Source organism: Oncorhynchus tshawytscha, linkage group LG25 (assembly GCF_018296145.1).
Source record: "Oncorhynchus tshawytscha isolate Ot180627B linkage group LG25, Otsh_v2.0, whole genome shotgun sequence".
NCBI classification, from domain to species: domain Eukaryota; kingdom Metazoa; phylum Chordata; class Actinopteri; order Salmoniformes; family Salmonidae; genus Oncorhynchus; species Oncorhynchus tshawytscha.
Genome location: NC_056453.1, coordinates 7,424,927 through 7,440,610, shown reverse-complemented (window position 1 = coordinate 7,440,610; position 15,684 = coordinate 7,424,927). Strand labels below are relative to the sequence as shown.

Sequence of the window (15,684 nt, the reverse complement as noted above, 5' to 3'; positions counted from 1 at the left end):
AAAGTAGGCAACAACAGCTCCACCACGTTAACCCTCAATACGGGGGCCCCCCAGGGGTGTGTGCTTAGCCCCTTCCTGTACTCCCTGTTTGACACATGGCATGGCACCCTCAGCATTTTTTGTCTGAATAACCCATGAAGGAAATGGGTTTCTTAAAAACAATTATGCGAGAAGTGGTTCGTTACCAAAACTGAGTCAAGGTTTAGCTGTTGCCTAAAATAAACAGCATGTCATTTTTCCTTAAATTTATTTTGAAAGACTTTATTTCATCTAAATGTATCTAGATTAAGTGTAGTACTTTTCTATGAAGAAAGCATTGCCCTTTCCATTTTGTATTCGGTGAAAATAGATTTAAATGTGACTTGTCTTTTCTAAACAGAAATTAATGAATACGGACAGACTGGGTCAGAGAGTACAGTTCAGTTACATACAGCCTTTTGGGTCAGAGCATATTGAATTGGAATTTGAATAGATGGGACAGTACTTCAATTGAGATATTGGAGTAGGGGCAACTATAGTAGTGGGCGTGGGCTGCTGCAGCACTATTGAGTTTGGGCTCAGGTTCCTAAGAAAAACCACACAGACTGGCTTGGGATCAGCCTGAGACTGAGACTGGGCATCCCTACCATGCTTTACCCTGCCTTCTCCCTGTCCAGTGCATTTCGGTGTACTTACTGAAGTGTCTGGAATTGACCTCATCCCTGGTTTGTACTTTATATATATATATACACACACACACATCTATCTATCTATCACACACACACACACACACACACACACACACACACACACACACACACACACACACACACACACACACACACACACACACACACACACACACAGTGGGGCAAAAAAGTATTTAGTCAGCCACCAATTGTGCAAGTTCTCCCACTTAAAAAGATGAGAGAGGCCTGTAATTTTCATCATAGGTACACTTCAACTATGACAGATAAAATGAGGAAAAAAAATCCAGAAAATCACATTGTCGGATTTTTTATGAATTTATTTGCCAATTATGGTGGAAAATAAGTATTTGGTCAACAACAAAAGTTTATCTCAATACTTTGTTATATACCCTTTGTTGGCAATGACAGAGGTCAAATGTTTTCTGTAAGTCTTCACAAGGTTTTCACACACTGTCGCTGGTATTTTGGCCCATTCCTCCATGCAGATCTCCTCTAGAGCAGTGATGTTTTGGGGCTGTTGCTGGGCAACACAGACTTTCAACTCCCTCCAAAGATGTTCTATGGGGTTGAGATCTGGAGACTGGCTAGGCCACTCCAAGACCTTGAAATGCTTCTTACAAAGCCACTCCTTCGTTGCCCGGGCAGTGTGTTTGGGATCATTGTCATGCTGAAAGACCCAGCCACGTTTCATCTTCAATGCCCTTGCTGATGGAAGGAGGTTTTCACTCAAAATCTCACAATACATGGCCCCATTCATTCTTTCCTTTACACGGATCAGTCGTCCTGGTCCCTTTGCAGAAAAACAGCCCCAAAGCATGATGTTTCCATCCCCATGCTTCACAGTAGGTATGGTGTTCTTTGGATGCAACTCAGCATTCTTTGTCCTCCAAACACGACAAGTTGAGTTTTTACCAAAAAGTTATATTTTGGTTTCATCTGACCATATGACATTCTCCCAATCTTCTTCTGGATCATCCAAATGCTCTCTAGCACACTTCAGACGGGCCTGGACATGTACTGGCTTAAGCAGGGGAACACGTCTGGCACTGCAGGATTTGAGTCCCTGGCGGCGTAGTGTGTTACTGATGGTTGGCTTTGTTACTTTGGTCCCAGCTCTCTGCAGGTCATTCACTAGGTCCCCCCGTGTGGTTCTGGGATTTTTGCTCACCGTTCTTGTGATCATTTTGACCCCACGGGGTGAGATCTTCCGTGGAGCCCCAGATCGAGGGAGATTATCAGTGGTCTTGTATGTCTTCCATTTCCTAATAATTGCTCCCACAGTTGATTTCTTCAAACCAAGCTGCTTACCTATTGCAGATTCAGTCTTCCCAGCCTGGTGCAGGTCTACAATTTTGTTTCTGGTGTCCTTTGACAGCTCTTTGGTCTTGGCCACAGTGGAGTTTGGAGTGTGACTGTTTGAGGTTGTGGACAGGTGTCTTTTATACTGATAACAAGTTCAAACAGGTGCCATTAATACAGGTAATGAGTGGAGGACAGAGGAGCCTCTTAAAGAAGAAGTTACAGGTCTGTGAGAGCCAGAAATCTTGCTTGTTTGTAGGTGACCAAATACTTATTTTCCACCATAATTTGCAAATAAATTCATAAAAAATCCTACAATGTGATTTTCTGGATTTTTTTTCTTCTCATTTTGTCTGTCATAGTTGAAGTGTACCTATGATGGAAATTACAGGCCACTCTCATCTTTTTAAGTGGGAGAACTTGCACAATTGGTGGCTGACTAAATACTTTTTTTGCCCCACTGTACATGTACTTCCTGAAGTGTCTGGAATTGACCTCAACCCTGGTTTGTACTTTATATATATATATATATATATACACACACACACACACACACACACACACACACGCGTGGACACCCCTTCAGATTAGTGGATTAGGATATTTCAGCCACTCCTGTTGCTAATAGGTGTATAAAATTGAGCATACAGCCATTCAATCTCCATAGATAAACATTGACAGTAGAATGGCCTTACTGAAGAGCTCAGTGACTTTCAATGTGGCTCTGTCATAAGTGCTGTTCGGCGGATGCCAGGAGAACGCTACCTGCCTAAAATGCATAGTGCCTACTGTAAAGTTTGGTCGAAGAGGAATAAAAGTCTGGGGCTGTTTTGGTTCGGTCTAGGTCCCTTAGTTCCAGTAAAGGGAAATCTAAGACATAGGAGCTGATCGTGGACGACAGGAAACAGAGGGCCGAGCACACCCTCATTCACATCATTGGGGCTGTAGTGGAGCGGGTCGAGAGCTTCAAGTTCCTCGGTGTCCAACACAGTCGTGAAGAGGGAACGACAACGCCTCTTCCCCCTCAAGAGGCTGAAAAGATTTGGCATGGGCCCTCAGATCCTCAGAAAGGTCTACAGCTGCATCATCAAGAGCATCTTGACTGGCTGGTTGGTTGGTATGGCAACTGCTCGGCATCCGACCACAAGACGCTACAGAGAGTATTGCGGGCGGCCCAGTGCATCACTGGGGCCGAGCTCCCTGCCATCCAAGACCTCTATACCAGGCAGTGTCAGAGGAAGGCCCAACAATTTTTCAAAGACTCCAGCCACAGACTGTTCTCTCTGCTACCGCACAGCAATTATGGAACCAACAGAACCCTGAACAGCTTCTACCATAAAACTTCTAAACAAGACTGCTAAATTAGCTAATCAAGTGGCTACCCGGACTTCCTTCATTTCTCCTTTTTTTGCACAAACTCTGTTGCACTTACGCTATGCACACACACTGAACTCTACTCACAAATACAGTTGAAGTCGGAAGTTTACACACCTTAGCCAAATACATTTAAACTTAGTTTTTCACAATTCCTGACATTTAATCCTAGTAAAAATGACGTCTTAGGTCAGTTAGGATCACCACTTTATTTTAAGAATGGGAAATGTCAGAATAATAGTAGAGAGAGATTTATTTCAGCTTTTATTTCTTTCATCACATTCGCAGTGGGTCAGAAGTTTACATTCTCAATTAGTATTTGGTAGCATTGCCTTTAAATTGTTAAACATTTTGGGTAGCCTTCCACAAGCTTCCCACAATAAGTTGGGTGAATTTCGGCCCATTCCTCCAGACAGAGTTGGTGTAACTGAGTCAGGTTTGTAGGCCTCCCTGCTCGCACACACGTTTTCAGTTCTGCCCACAAAGAACAGCTTCAATGCACCTTGCCGTATATTCTAGAAGTGTCTGGAACTCGATGCGACACCATTCTTGTTTTTTTGTTTGTTGGTATTTTGGGTATCGATTAGGATCCCCATTAGCCACTGCAAAAGCATCAGCTACTCTTCCTGGGGTCCACATGAAACATGACATAATACTGTACATAGTACAGAACACTATTAGTCAATGACTGAACTACATCAATTTAAAACGTCACACAGAGTACATACACACAATATCTAGGTCTAATTCATAATACAGTGCCAATTACAATACAATATATATAAAATGGCTGTCTCTTCACAGTGCCCTTTGTGCAGTAAGGTGTTCTTTTATCGTTTTTTATTTTGTATTGCTAGCTTGAGTTACATGCGGGGGCACAGTGTTCCATGTAGCCATGGCTCTATCTAATACTGCGCGTTTCCCAGCCTCTGTTCTGGACCTGGGGACTGTGAAGAGACCTCTGGTTGCATGTCTTGTACTGATGAGTGTCCTAACTGTGCGCCAACTGCTTGGACAGACAGTTTGGTACCTGCAACAGATCAAAACTTCGCACAATGACCAATAGTGATGTAGTCAATCTCTCCTCAACTTTGATGTCGGGGGAAAACGCGGTGTTCAATTGGGTTGAGATCTGGTGACTGACACATACACACACGCGCCCTTTAACCCCCCTATGCCCTTTTAAGACCCTTCTTTCAAAGTCGCTGAGATCTCTTCTTCTAGCCATGGTAGCCAAAATAATGGGCAGCAGGGCTTTTTTATACATGACCTTAAACATGATGGGTTGTTGATTGCTTAATTAACTCAGGAACCACACCTGTGTGGAAGCACTTTGTAGCCCTCATTTACTCAAGGGTTTCCGTTATTTTGGCAATTACCTGTATCTATTACGCCTATCTTGAAACCTCTGAGGTCCGAATACTGACTATCTTTAAAGCATTAGTACTGCGTGGCAATAGTGTGAACTTCAGGTCTTGTCCTCATACTCACTCCTTCTCATCCCACTCTCCTTCTCCACCTCTCTCTGTGTGCTGCAGGGTACATCCCCAGCTACCTGGAGAAGGATGAACCGTGCGTGGTGTGTGGAGACAAGGCCACTGGCTACCACTACCGCTGCATCACCTGTGAGGGCTGCAAGGTGAGACACACAGGGCCACATGCACACGCTACAGAGCACAACTTTTGAATGGAGACTGCACTGTTTAGGTTAGGACAAGGCCAGGAAAAACAAAGATCAGATGGGGGAAGGTTTCATCCCAACATCAACCATAAATAAATAAGGATATTCACATGCATTCAATTCGGGGCAGGTGTTTTTTTGCCTGAATTTAATGCACACACACACACACACACACACACACACACACACACACACACACACACACACACACACACACACACACACACAGCATGACAGCTTCCTCAATATTTACAGTATGTCATATCTATATCAGTTCTGTCATCCTCACTCTAGTCCAAGGGACTCTGACTGACTCTCTCTCTGTCTCTCTCCTCCCCCACTTCAACTCTGCATCATGGTCTGTCTGCCACCCCTGTCAAATCCTCTCGCGCACACACACACACACACACACACACACACACACCCTCTGGCTCCTTCTTTCTTCCTTCTTCCCTTTCTGTTCCTCCATTGTTTTTCTTCACCCTCTCGCTCTCTCTCCCAGGGTTTCTTTCGGCGGACGATTCAGAAGAACCTCCACCCCGCCTACTCCTGTAAGTACGATGGCTGCTGCATCATCGACAAGATCACCCGCAACCAGTGCCAGCTGTGCCGCTTCAAGAAGTGCATCGCAGTGGGCATGGCCATGGACCGTGAGTGTCTCTCTCGCACTCACATGCATGCACGCACACACACCGTGTCGTGCACAATGTCATTTATCCTACACATTTACAAACATTTTACAAGTCATACGGATGCCCTCAGTCGTGACTTCTTGATGTAACTGAAATACATTTTCTCTCTCCCTTTTTTGTTCCTCCTTTCTCTCTCTCAGTCGTCCTGGATGACTCTAAGCGGGTGGCCAAGCGGCGTCTGATCGAGGAGAACCGGGAGAAGAGGAAGAAGGAGGAGATGGTGAAGACTCTGCAGAACCGGCCGGAGCCCACCGGCTCAGAGTGGGAGCTGATCCGCATGCTGACCGAGGCCCACCGCCACACCAATGCACAGGGCTCCCACTGGAAACAGAAACGCAAGTTCCTGGTAAGAGGATGAAGGACAGGATGGCTGCCAGACTATGAGATGTTTTAATGACAAAGACAAGCAGAGACATAACAGGCGTTGAAGCAAGCAGACATGACCAGGCCCCCCCGGGACAAAACTCTAGTACAAATCTAAAGTAGATCTTCTCAAAGCCTTACTTCCTTGTTAATCTCTGTTTATACCTGGTTTTGCATCATAATCTGCCTTGCAATAATTGGTTACAGTAATCAAATTCAATATGTCACAACAGCTTGATTGTAGAGTTTCAATAAACTGGTAGACCAGATATGGCTAAGCTTCCAGGTGACGAACTTACAACAGTGTTGTAGACATGAGACCACAGCTACATGTAGCTTGTCAGCGTCTGGAGTGTACAACAGGGCCTTCTCTCTCGACCTTGGGAGGAAACTCCTCCATGACTTAGACTCGATGGATTTTTACAAAAGATTGAATACGTTTCCCCATATGTCCCCATATTCTATGATAAGTATTTTGTTTTTCAAAGGCCCGTTGGACATCACTGCTCATTGTCCATTTGAGCTTACAAACGAAACACACAGAGAAATATTTGTAGCCTGTATGTTGAGAATGCCAAATCACTGTGGACTATTGCTACGGTGCCTTCCGAAAGTATTCATACCTCTTATTCCACATTTAGTTGTGTTACAGCCCAAATTCTAATTGGATTAAATTGAACTTTTTTCCCCCTCACCCATCTACACATAATACCCCATAATGACAAAAGAGAAAACATTTAGAAATATTTGCTAATTCATTGAACATAAAATGTAGAAATATCTCATTTACATAAGTATTCACACCCCTGAGTCAATACTTTGTAGTAGCACCTTTGGTAGCGATTACAGTTGTGAATCTTTCGGGGCGGCAGGTAGCCTAGTGGTCAAAACTGTAACTCAGCCCCTGAGGAACATTTATTGTCTTCTTGGTAAGCAACTCTAGTGTAGATTTGGTCTGTGTTTTAGGTTATTTTTCTGCCGAATGGTGAATTAATCTTCAAGTGTCTGGTGAAAAGCAGACTGAACCTGGTTTTCCTCTAGGATTTTGCCTGTGCTTAGCTCCACTCCATTTGTTTTTTTATCCTGAAAAACTCCCCAGCCCTTAACGATTACAAGCATATCCATAACATGATGCAGCCACCACTATGCTTGAAAATATGGAGAGTGGTACTCAGTAATGTGCTGTATTGGATTTGCCCCAAACATAACACTTTGCATTCAGGACAAAAAGTTAATTGCTTTGCCATATTTTTTTGCAGTATTACTGTAGTGCCTTGTTGCAAACAGGATGCATGTTTGGAAATATTTTTATTCTATACAGGTGTCCTTTTCACTCTGTCAATTAGGTTAGTATTGTGGATTAACTTGAAAGTTGTTCATTCATCCTCAGTTTTCTCCTATCACAGCCATTAAACTCTAACTGTTTTACAGTCACCATTGGCCTCATGGTGAAATCCCTGAGCGATTTCCTTCCTCACCGGCAACTGAGTTAAGAAGGACGTCTTTATATTTGAAGTGATATTTTGTTGTTGTTGTCTATTGATACATCATCCCAAATGTAATTAATAACGTCACCATGCTCAAAGGGATATTCAATGTGACTTGTTAAGCAAAGTTTACTCCTGAACTTATTTAGACTTGCCATAATAAAAGGGGTTGAATACTTATTTACATTTTTTATTAATTAGTAAAAAATTCTAAAACATAATTCCACTTTCACATTATGGGGTATTGTGTGTAGGCCAGTGGGAAAAAAATCTAAATGTAATCCTTTTTAAATTCAGGCTGTAACACGACAAAATATGGAAAAGTCAAGGGGTATGAATACTTTCTGAATGGTTTAAATTTGTCTATTGCAAATCACTTTGACCTGGCCTGTATGTATAAGCCTTTATTACATTCAATGCCAGCGGGGGCACCAAACTCTGACCTATGACTTTTCTACACCCTTCAAGGACGACCAACGTTCGTCTCGCCCCCACTAGGGCTGATAATGTTGCCAGCTTCTGATTGACTGGCTGGCTGGTTCCCTAAGTGTTTGTTTGCTTCTCAGTTTTGCTGGCTGGCTGTCAATTTTAGGCTCATTTGTGATAAATTGGGCTTCTGCACTTAATAATTACACTAAATAGTCCCATTAGCATTTACGTTGAGTGCCGTCCATCATCTCGACTGGCAATCAGCATTTACTTACAACTCCCCACAGTAAAATCATTGCTACAGCCCCTGTCACGCACACGAGTACAAGCCTAAATTGTCTATAAGGTCTCTAGTCTAGGCTATACACTAAGGTTTCTATATGTTTTAAAGGTTACATTGGTTAAGGTATTTATAGAAGTTTTAAAAGGAACTCATGGGTTTCTTCTGGCACCAGTTGAAAGGCATTATTTTCTATATTGGCTGGTATAAGTTGCAGCTTTCTCAAATCCAAAGTTTGATTTTGGGTTGTCAGTACTTTCACACACCTCGTAATGGTGAGGGCAAATTGAATGTGGCTTTGCGGGTGAACATTCTGTGGTATGGATGATTCTCTCTATTTAGAGCCGTTCTGGGTGAATTGGGGCCTTACACTGGTGTGCACATATGGGTATATGAGAGCGGTATTGCATCATGTGTGTGTGAGAGTGAGTGAGTGAGCCCCATTAGCTGACGCCATAAAGCTAGCTAATCTTTCTGGGGTCCAACACTAATTAACAAGACATTACAAACAACCACGAATCAAGACTTCAAACATTCAACAAGTAGACAATACAGACAATTAAAATTCCTGACAGAAAAACAGAAAGTGTGAGAAAATATGGAAGTGTGTGTGTATGTTTTTGTGTGTTCAAACCACACGTCCCATTTCCTCCTCATACCACACCACTTGTTGAACACAGTTGCCTTGCAATTCTTACCACACCTGCCATTCACAGTGAGCCTCGGAAACCCCCACCAGGATCACCCCCATTTCCTCTCATCTTCCTCCCAGGTAGATCACCTGTTCATGGGGCAGGTTGCTAATAAAGAACCCTGCTTCTTGCCAAGGCTTAGTGATAGCCATGCTGTGAGTGAGTGAAGTGCCCAGCTCATAGCTCAGCACCTGCTAGGCCTAATCCCTAGCTACAACCTCCTGCCGCTGTGTGCCCAGAGCCACCTGGCCCATGAATAGCACATCAGATCAATAGGACTACCAGTACTACCACAGGGTATCCTGACAGGGCTAGTCCGGACAACATGGGGTAACCTAGTGGTTAGAGCGTTGGCCTAGTAACTGAAAGGTTGCAAGATCGAATCCCCGAGCTGACAAGGTAAAAATCTGCCGTTCTGCCCCTGAACAAGGCAGTTAACCCACTGTTCCTAGGCCGTCATTGAATTTGTTCTTAACCGACTTGCCTAGTTAAATAAAGGTAAAATGGAAACTAGGGATATAGGGCTGTGGTGGTCATGACATTTTTCAGCCGGGGATTGTCAAGCAAATAACTGCCGGTCTCACGGTAATTGACCGTTAATTAACATCAACACATTTAGCACATTTAGCATCTACACAACAAATTCCTATTTACAAGCTGTAGGCTGCCTTCATGCACTTGGAATCAAAGTCACTCGACCAAATGAAGGTCCAGTCCAAGACCATCCAAGACCCCCCCACACAGTTCCCATAGAGCTGTACCCCCATAGTCAAAAAAACCTCCCCCGCCACTCCCTCCCCATCTCCACTGCCCCCCAAGTCGCTGTCCCCCTCCAACCCAACCAAAACAACCACCCACCCAATGTGCCAACAACCAACAAAATAAACAAAAGAGAAAAAAGGAAAACAATGCAAAAACAAAAGGCATCAAGGACAGCAAAAAACTCATCAGCAAGGCCAACTACATGCATTTGAGTGCATGTGTGACACTATTGACATGTGTGCGTGTGCGTTTTAAAGCGTGTGTGTGTGTGTATGCAGGTATACACCCTTGCAAGCACCTGCGCGGCATCAGCCTCAGGCAAACAGGCATGGGATGTAACAGCGCAGTGTCAACCCTCAGTGTCATTCAAACGTACTTTCTTAAAAACGTTCATCTTTGACCGTCATTCTACTCTACTCCCACTTGTCTCCAGTTCCACATCCCAACCCTCAGTTTCCCTCAGCCTATCCCACCTATAATGCCTTTTGTTATGTTACTTTTCAGCCCTTTCTCAACTCCCAATGAAATTGGCTGGACCAACATTTAAGAGTTTGAGTCTGATATGCCTTTTATTTATTTAACTAGGCAAGTCAGTTAAGAACAAATTCTTATTTACAATGACGTCCTAGACCGGCCAAACCCGGACAACGCTGGGCCAATGTGACTCCCAATCACAGCCGGTTGTGATACAGCCTGGATTCGAACCAGAGCGTCTGTAGTGCTGTTTCAAGCACTGAGATGCAGTGCCTTAGACCGCTGCGCCACTCGGGAGCCCGAGTCCATAGGTCCATAGAATCCCATCTGCTAGTCGTGCATGTAAATCAACCGCTGATACCGAATTTGACCATGTGCTATGCATCTCTATGTGTATTCTCTTTTTGCACACTGAGGAGTTGTTTACTACACATGATCTGATCTTCCTCAAAATGTAAAAAAACGATTCAGTCATTGTAATGTATCGACTATGTCTAATTCCGTATTTTTGTCGGATGTGCTTAAATGTGTCATCTTACCAGCGAACAAGTGAATTAACTCTCATGGAATATCAAAGGACTTAACTTGACCCGTGTTCCTGACCGCAGCTACTGGCTATCTGTTGACATGTGTTGTGTCCATGTGTCCCCTGTCCTGTCCCCTAGCCAGAGGACATAGGTCAGTCTCCCGTGGCCCCCACGTCGGACGGAGACAAGGTGGACCTGGAGGCCTTCAGTGAGTTCACCAAGATTATCACCCCTGCCATCACCCGCGTCGTCGACTTTGCCAAAAACTTCCCATGTTCTCGGGGTAAGGCCCTATGTGTGTGTGTGTGTGTGTGTGTGTGTGTGTGTGTGTGTGTGTGTATGCAGTGGGGGGGTGTGTGTGTCGGGATGTGTCGGTCTTCCTTCTATCAGTTCTTAATACTGCCTTGTGTCTTTGTTTGTGTGTTTGAATTGAAGCCTGTTGACCTGAGTCTCTGAGTCTCTCCTCAATAATGAGCCTGCATTGTGTTTGGTGTTAACTTAATTAGGTATAGATTCTGTCGTTGCTGCAGTGTTGTTGCTACTAATGACAGTATGATTACTATGGTCATTAGCAGGATCAGCAGCCAACAAGTGCTCAGCGAAGTGGAGATGTTGTTTCCTACCTTCACCACCTGGGGGCGGCCCGTCAGGAAGTCCAGGACCCAATTGCACAGGGCGGGGTTCAGACCCAGGGCCTCAAGCCTAGGATAGATAATAAGCAGTAGCAGAAGCGTATGTGATGAGTCAACAGAGTTAGCGCAAAAAGGGTCAATGCAGATAGTCCGGGTAGCTATTTGGTTAACTATTTAGCAGTCTTTTGGCTTGGGGGTAGAAGCTGTTCAGGGTCCTGTTGGTTCCAGACTTATCGGTATCACTTGCCGTGCGGTAGCAGAGAGAACTGTTTATGACTTGGATAGCTGGAGTATTTGACACTTGTGCCTATGGCTGAGACTCGCGCAAATAGAGGGCCAAGGGGAATGGGGGGGGATTTGGGGAGTCAGTCATAGAGTGCAGCTGATATAACAGAATGTTATATACAGACTTGGAACTCTACACACAAAGCCTACAGCACTACATTTGGGAAGTATGTAGGCTTACGTAACTATACTTTGAAATTCCAATCGAAGGATGGAAGAGTGCCTTTAAAGTTCACGTTGTTTTACATTCAGTAACAGTCTCTCTCGCTTCCTCGGCCTGAAAACTGCAATAGCACAAACAGGATGCTAGCAGATCTTTCCTATCCCATTCTTCACCAAACTGATCAATGCACACACACACCACAAAAGCCCAGTGGCTTTTGAGAAGTCTACCAAAGAACTCAAAATTAGAACTGTTGTTATTTTTAAACCTGTCACTCCGAATACTGGTCGTTGTAGAATTATTGTATTGTATATTCCATATAGGATTGTATTAGAATGATGGTGTTTTTTTAGGATCTTACTATTTGATAAAAGTCTGATTGTAAATTGGTCTATTGATCTAAATTCAGTCTATGACGGCGAGCAACCAATAAACTCTTACTATTACTCTCCTCCTTTTCCCTCCTCCCTCTAGCTGCCTTGTGAGGACCAGATCATCCTATTAAAAGGCTGCTGTATGGAGATCATGTCGCTGCGCGCTGCCGTGCGCTACGACGCAGAGAGCGAGACGCTGACCCTGAGCGGCGAGATGGCGGTCAAGCGGGAGCAGCTGAAGAACGGCGGCTTGGGCGTGGTGTCGGACGCCATCTTCGACCTGGGCAAGAGCCTGGCGCAGTTCAATCTGGACGACACGGAGGTGGCGCTGCTGCAGGCTGTGCTGCTCATGAGCTCAGGTGAGGACCGGGTCAAGGGTCAGTGCACAGAGGTCAATTGAGGTCATTCAGGTCAGAGAGGATTCAGGACGCGTTCCAAATCCATCCCCTACCACCTAGGCACTTTCTGTGGCTCTGAACAAACTATAACGTAAGAATAAAGTTGCTGTACTATTAGATGAAGGTAACTAGGCTAAAACCCAATTGTGATAAGTGTACCATATTACATATTGGATCGTTAAAAAGACAGTTTTTACATTATCTTGTAGTATACCAATAAAATGGTCTGATGGTGACGTAGACATAATTGGTATTCATATCCCTAAAGATAGAAATGAACTTACCACAACCAATTTCAAGAGAAAGTTAGCAAAAATAGGCAAGATTCTGATTATATGAAAATGTATCTGTTCAATTACTTTGTTCAAAGTATCGCCCTTTCTTAAACAAGCCGTACAAAGCTGGTTACAATTTCTATTTTATCTTCCAGAAAATACAGAACAAATATTACAACAAATATTATGGTTAAACTCAAATATACCGTTTTTTTAATTTATTTTTTTATTTTTTATTTCACCTTTATTTAACCAGGTAGGCAAGTTGAGAACAAGTTCTCATTTACAATTGTGACCTGGCCAAGATAAAGCAAAGCAGTTCGACACATACAACGACACAGAGTTACACATGGAGTAAAACAAACATACAGTCAATAATACAGTACAAACAAGTCTATATACGATGTGAGCAAATGAGGTGAGATAAGGGAGGTAAAGGCAAAAAAAGGCCATGGTGGCAAAGTAAATACAATATAGCAAGTAAAACACTGGAATGGTAGATTTGCAATGGAAGAATGTGCAAAGTAGAAATAAAAATAATGGGGTGCAAAGGAGCAAAATAAATTAATTAATTAAATACATTAGGGAAAGAGGTAGTAGTTTGGGCTAAATTATAGGTGGGCTATGTACAGGTGCAGTAATCTGTGAGCTGCTCTGACAGTTGGTGCTTAAAGCTAGTGAGGGAGATAAGTGTTTCCAGTTTCAGAGATTTTTCTAGTTCGTTCCAGTCATTGACAGCAGAGAACTGGAAGGAGAGGCGGCCAAAGAAATAATTGGTTTTGGGGGTAACTAGAGAGATATACCTGCTGGAGCGTGTGCTACAGCTGGGAGATGCTATGGTGACCAGCGAGCTGAGATAAGGGGGGACTTTACCTAGCAGGGTCTTGTAGATGACATGGAGCCAGTGGGTTTGGCGACGAGTATGAAGCGAGGGCCAGCCAACGAGAGCGTACAGGTCGCAATGGTGGGTAGTATATGGGGCTTTGGTGACAAAACGGATTGCACTGTGATAGACTGCATCCAATTTGTTGAGTAGGGTATTGGAGGCTATTTTGTAAATGACATCGCCAAAGTCGAGGATTGGTAGGATGGCCAGTTTTACAAGGGTATGTTTGGCAGCATGAGTGAAGGATGCTTTGTTGCGAAATAGGAAGCCAATTCTAGATTTAACTTTGGATTGGAGATGTTTGATATGGGTCTGGAAGGAGAGTTTACAGTCTAACCAGACACCTAAGTATTTGTAGTTGTCCATGTATCCTCAGTCAGAGCCGTCCAGAGTAGTGATGTTGGACAGGCGGGTAGGTGCAGGTAGCGATCGGTTGAAGAGCATGCATTTAGTTTTACTTGTATTTAAGAGAAATTGGAGGCCACGGAAGGAGAGTTGTATGGCATTGAAGCTTGCCTGGAGGGTTGTTAACACAGTGTCCAAAGAAGGGCCAGAAGTATACAGAATGGTGTCATCTGCGTAGAGGTGGATCAGAGACTCACCAGCAGCAAGAGCGACCTCATTGATGTATACAGAGAAGAGAGTCGGTCCAAGAATTGAACCCTGTGGCACCCCCATAGAGACTGCCAGAGGTCCGGACAGCAAACCCTCCGATTTGACACACTGAACTCTATCAGAGAAGTAGTTGGTGAACCAGGCGAGGCAATCATTTGAGAAACCAAGGCTGTCGAGTCTGCCGATGAGGATGTGGTGATTGACAGAGTCGAAAACCTTGGCCAGATCAATGAATACGGCTGCACAGTAATGTTTCTTATCGATGGCGGTTAAGATATCGTTTAGGACCTTGAGCGTGGCTGAGGTGCACCCATGACCAGCTCTGAAACCAGATTGCATAGCAGAGAAGGTATGGTGAGATTCGAAATGGTCGGTAATCTGTTTGTTGACTTGGCTTTCGAAGACCTTAGGAAGGCATGGTAGGATAGATATAGGTCTGTAGCAGTTTGGGTCAAGAGTGTCCCCCCCTTTGAAGAGGGGGATGACCGCAGCTGCTTTCCAATCTTTTGGAATCTCAGATGACACGAAAGAGAGGTTGAACAGGCTAGTAATAGGGGTGGCAACAATTTCGGCAGATAATTTTAGAAAGAAAGGGTCCAGATTGTCTAGCCCGTCTGATTTGTAGGAGTCCAGATTTTGCAGCTCTTTCAGAACATCAGCTGAACGGATTTGGGAGAAGGAGAAATGGGGAAGGCTTGGGCGAGTTGCTGTGGGGGGTGCAGTGCTGTTGACCGGGGTAGGAGTAGCCAGGTGGAAAGCATGGCCAGCCGTAGAAAAACGCTTATTGAAATTCTCAATTATGGTGGATTTATCAGTGGTGACAGTGTTTCCTATCTTCAGTGCAGTGGGCAGCTGGGAGGAGGTGTTCTTATTCTCCATGGACTTTACCGTGTCCCAGAACTTTTTGAGTTAGTGTTGCAGGAAGCAAATTTCTGCTTGAAAAAGCTAGCCTTGGCTTTTCTAACTGCCTGTGTATAATGGTTTCTAGCTTCCCTGAACAGCTGCATATCACGGGGCTGTTCGATGCTAATGCAGAACGCCATAGGATGTTTTTGTGTTGGTTAAGGGCAGTCAGGTCTGGGGAGAACCAAGGGCTATATCTGTTCCTGGTTCTAAATTTCTTGAATGGGGCATGTTTATTTAAGATGGTTAGGAAGGCATTTAAAAAAAAATATCCAGGCATCCTCTACTGACGGGATGAGATCAATATCCTTCCAGGATACCCCGGCCAGGTCGATTAGAAAGGCCTGCTCGCTGAAGTGTTTCAGGGAGCGTTTTACAGTGATGAGTGGAGGTCGTTTGACCGC

General features: G+C 44.2%; 1 protein-coding gene across 2 annotated transcripts in view; it reads left to right on the top strand.

The window, feature by feature from the left end:
- Positions 1 to 15,684, top strand: part of LOC112224754 (thyroid hormone receptor alpha-like) — a 197,796-nt gene that overhangs the window by 168,867 nt on the left and 13,245 nt on the right. For both annotated transcript variants that reach the window (XM_042305904.1, XM_042305903.1), the window contains 6 exons: positions 4,901 to 5,001; positions 5,546 to 5,693; positions 5,876 to 6,081; positions 10,888 to 11,023; positions 11,342 to 11,352; positions 12,304 to 12,562. In XM_042305904.1, the coding sequence (XP_042161838.1) occupies positions 4,901 to 5,001; positions 5,546 to 5,693; positions 5,876 to 6,081; positions 10,888 to 11,023; positions 11,342 to 11,352; positions 12,304 to 12,562 (861 nt within the window). The remainder of the gene's footprint in view (positions 1 to 4,900; positions 5,002 to 5,545; positions 5,694 to 5,875; positions 6,082 to 10,887; positions 11,024 to 11,341; positions 11,353 to 12,303; positions 12,563 to 15,684) is intronic.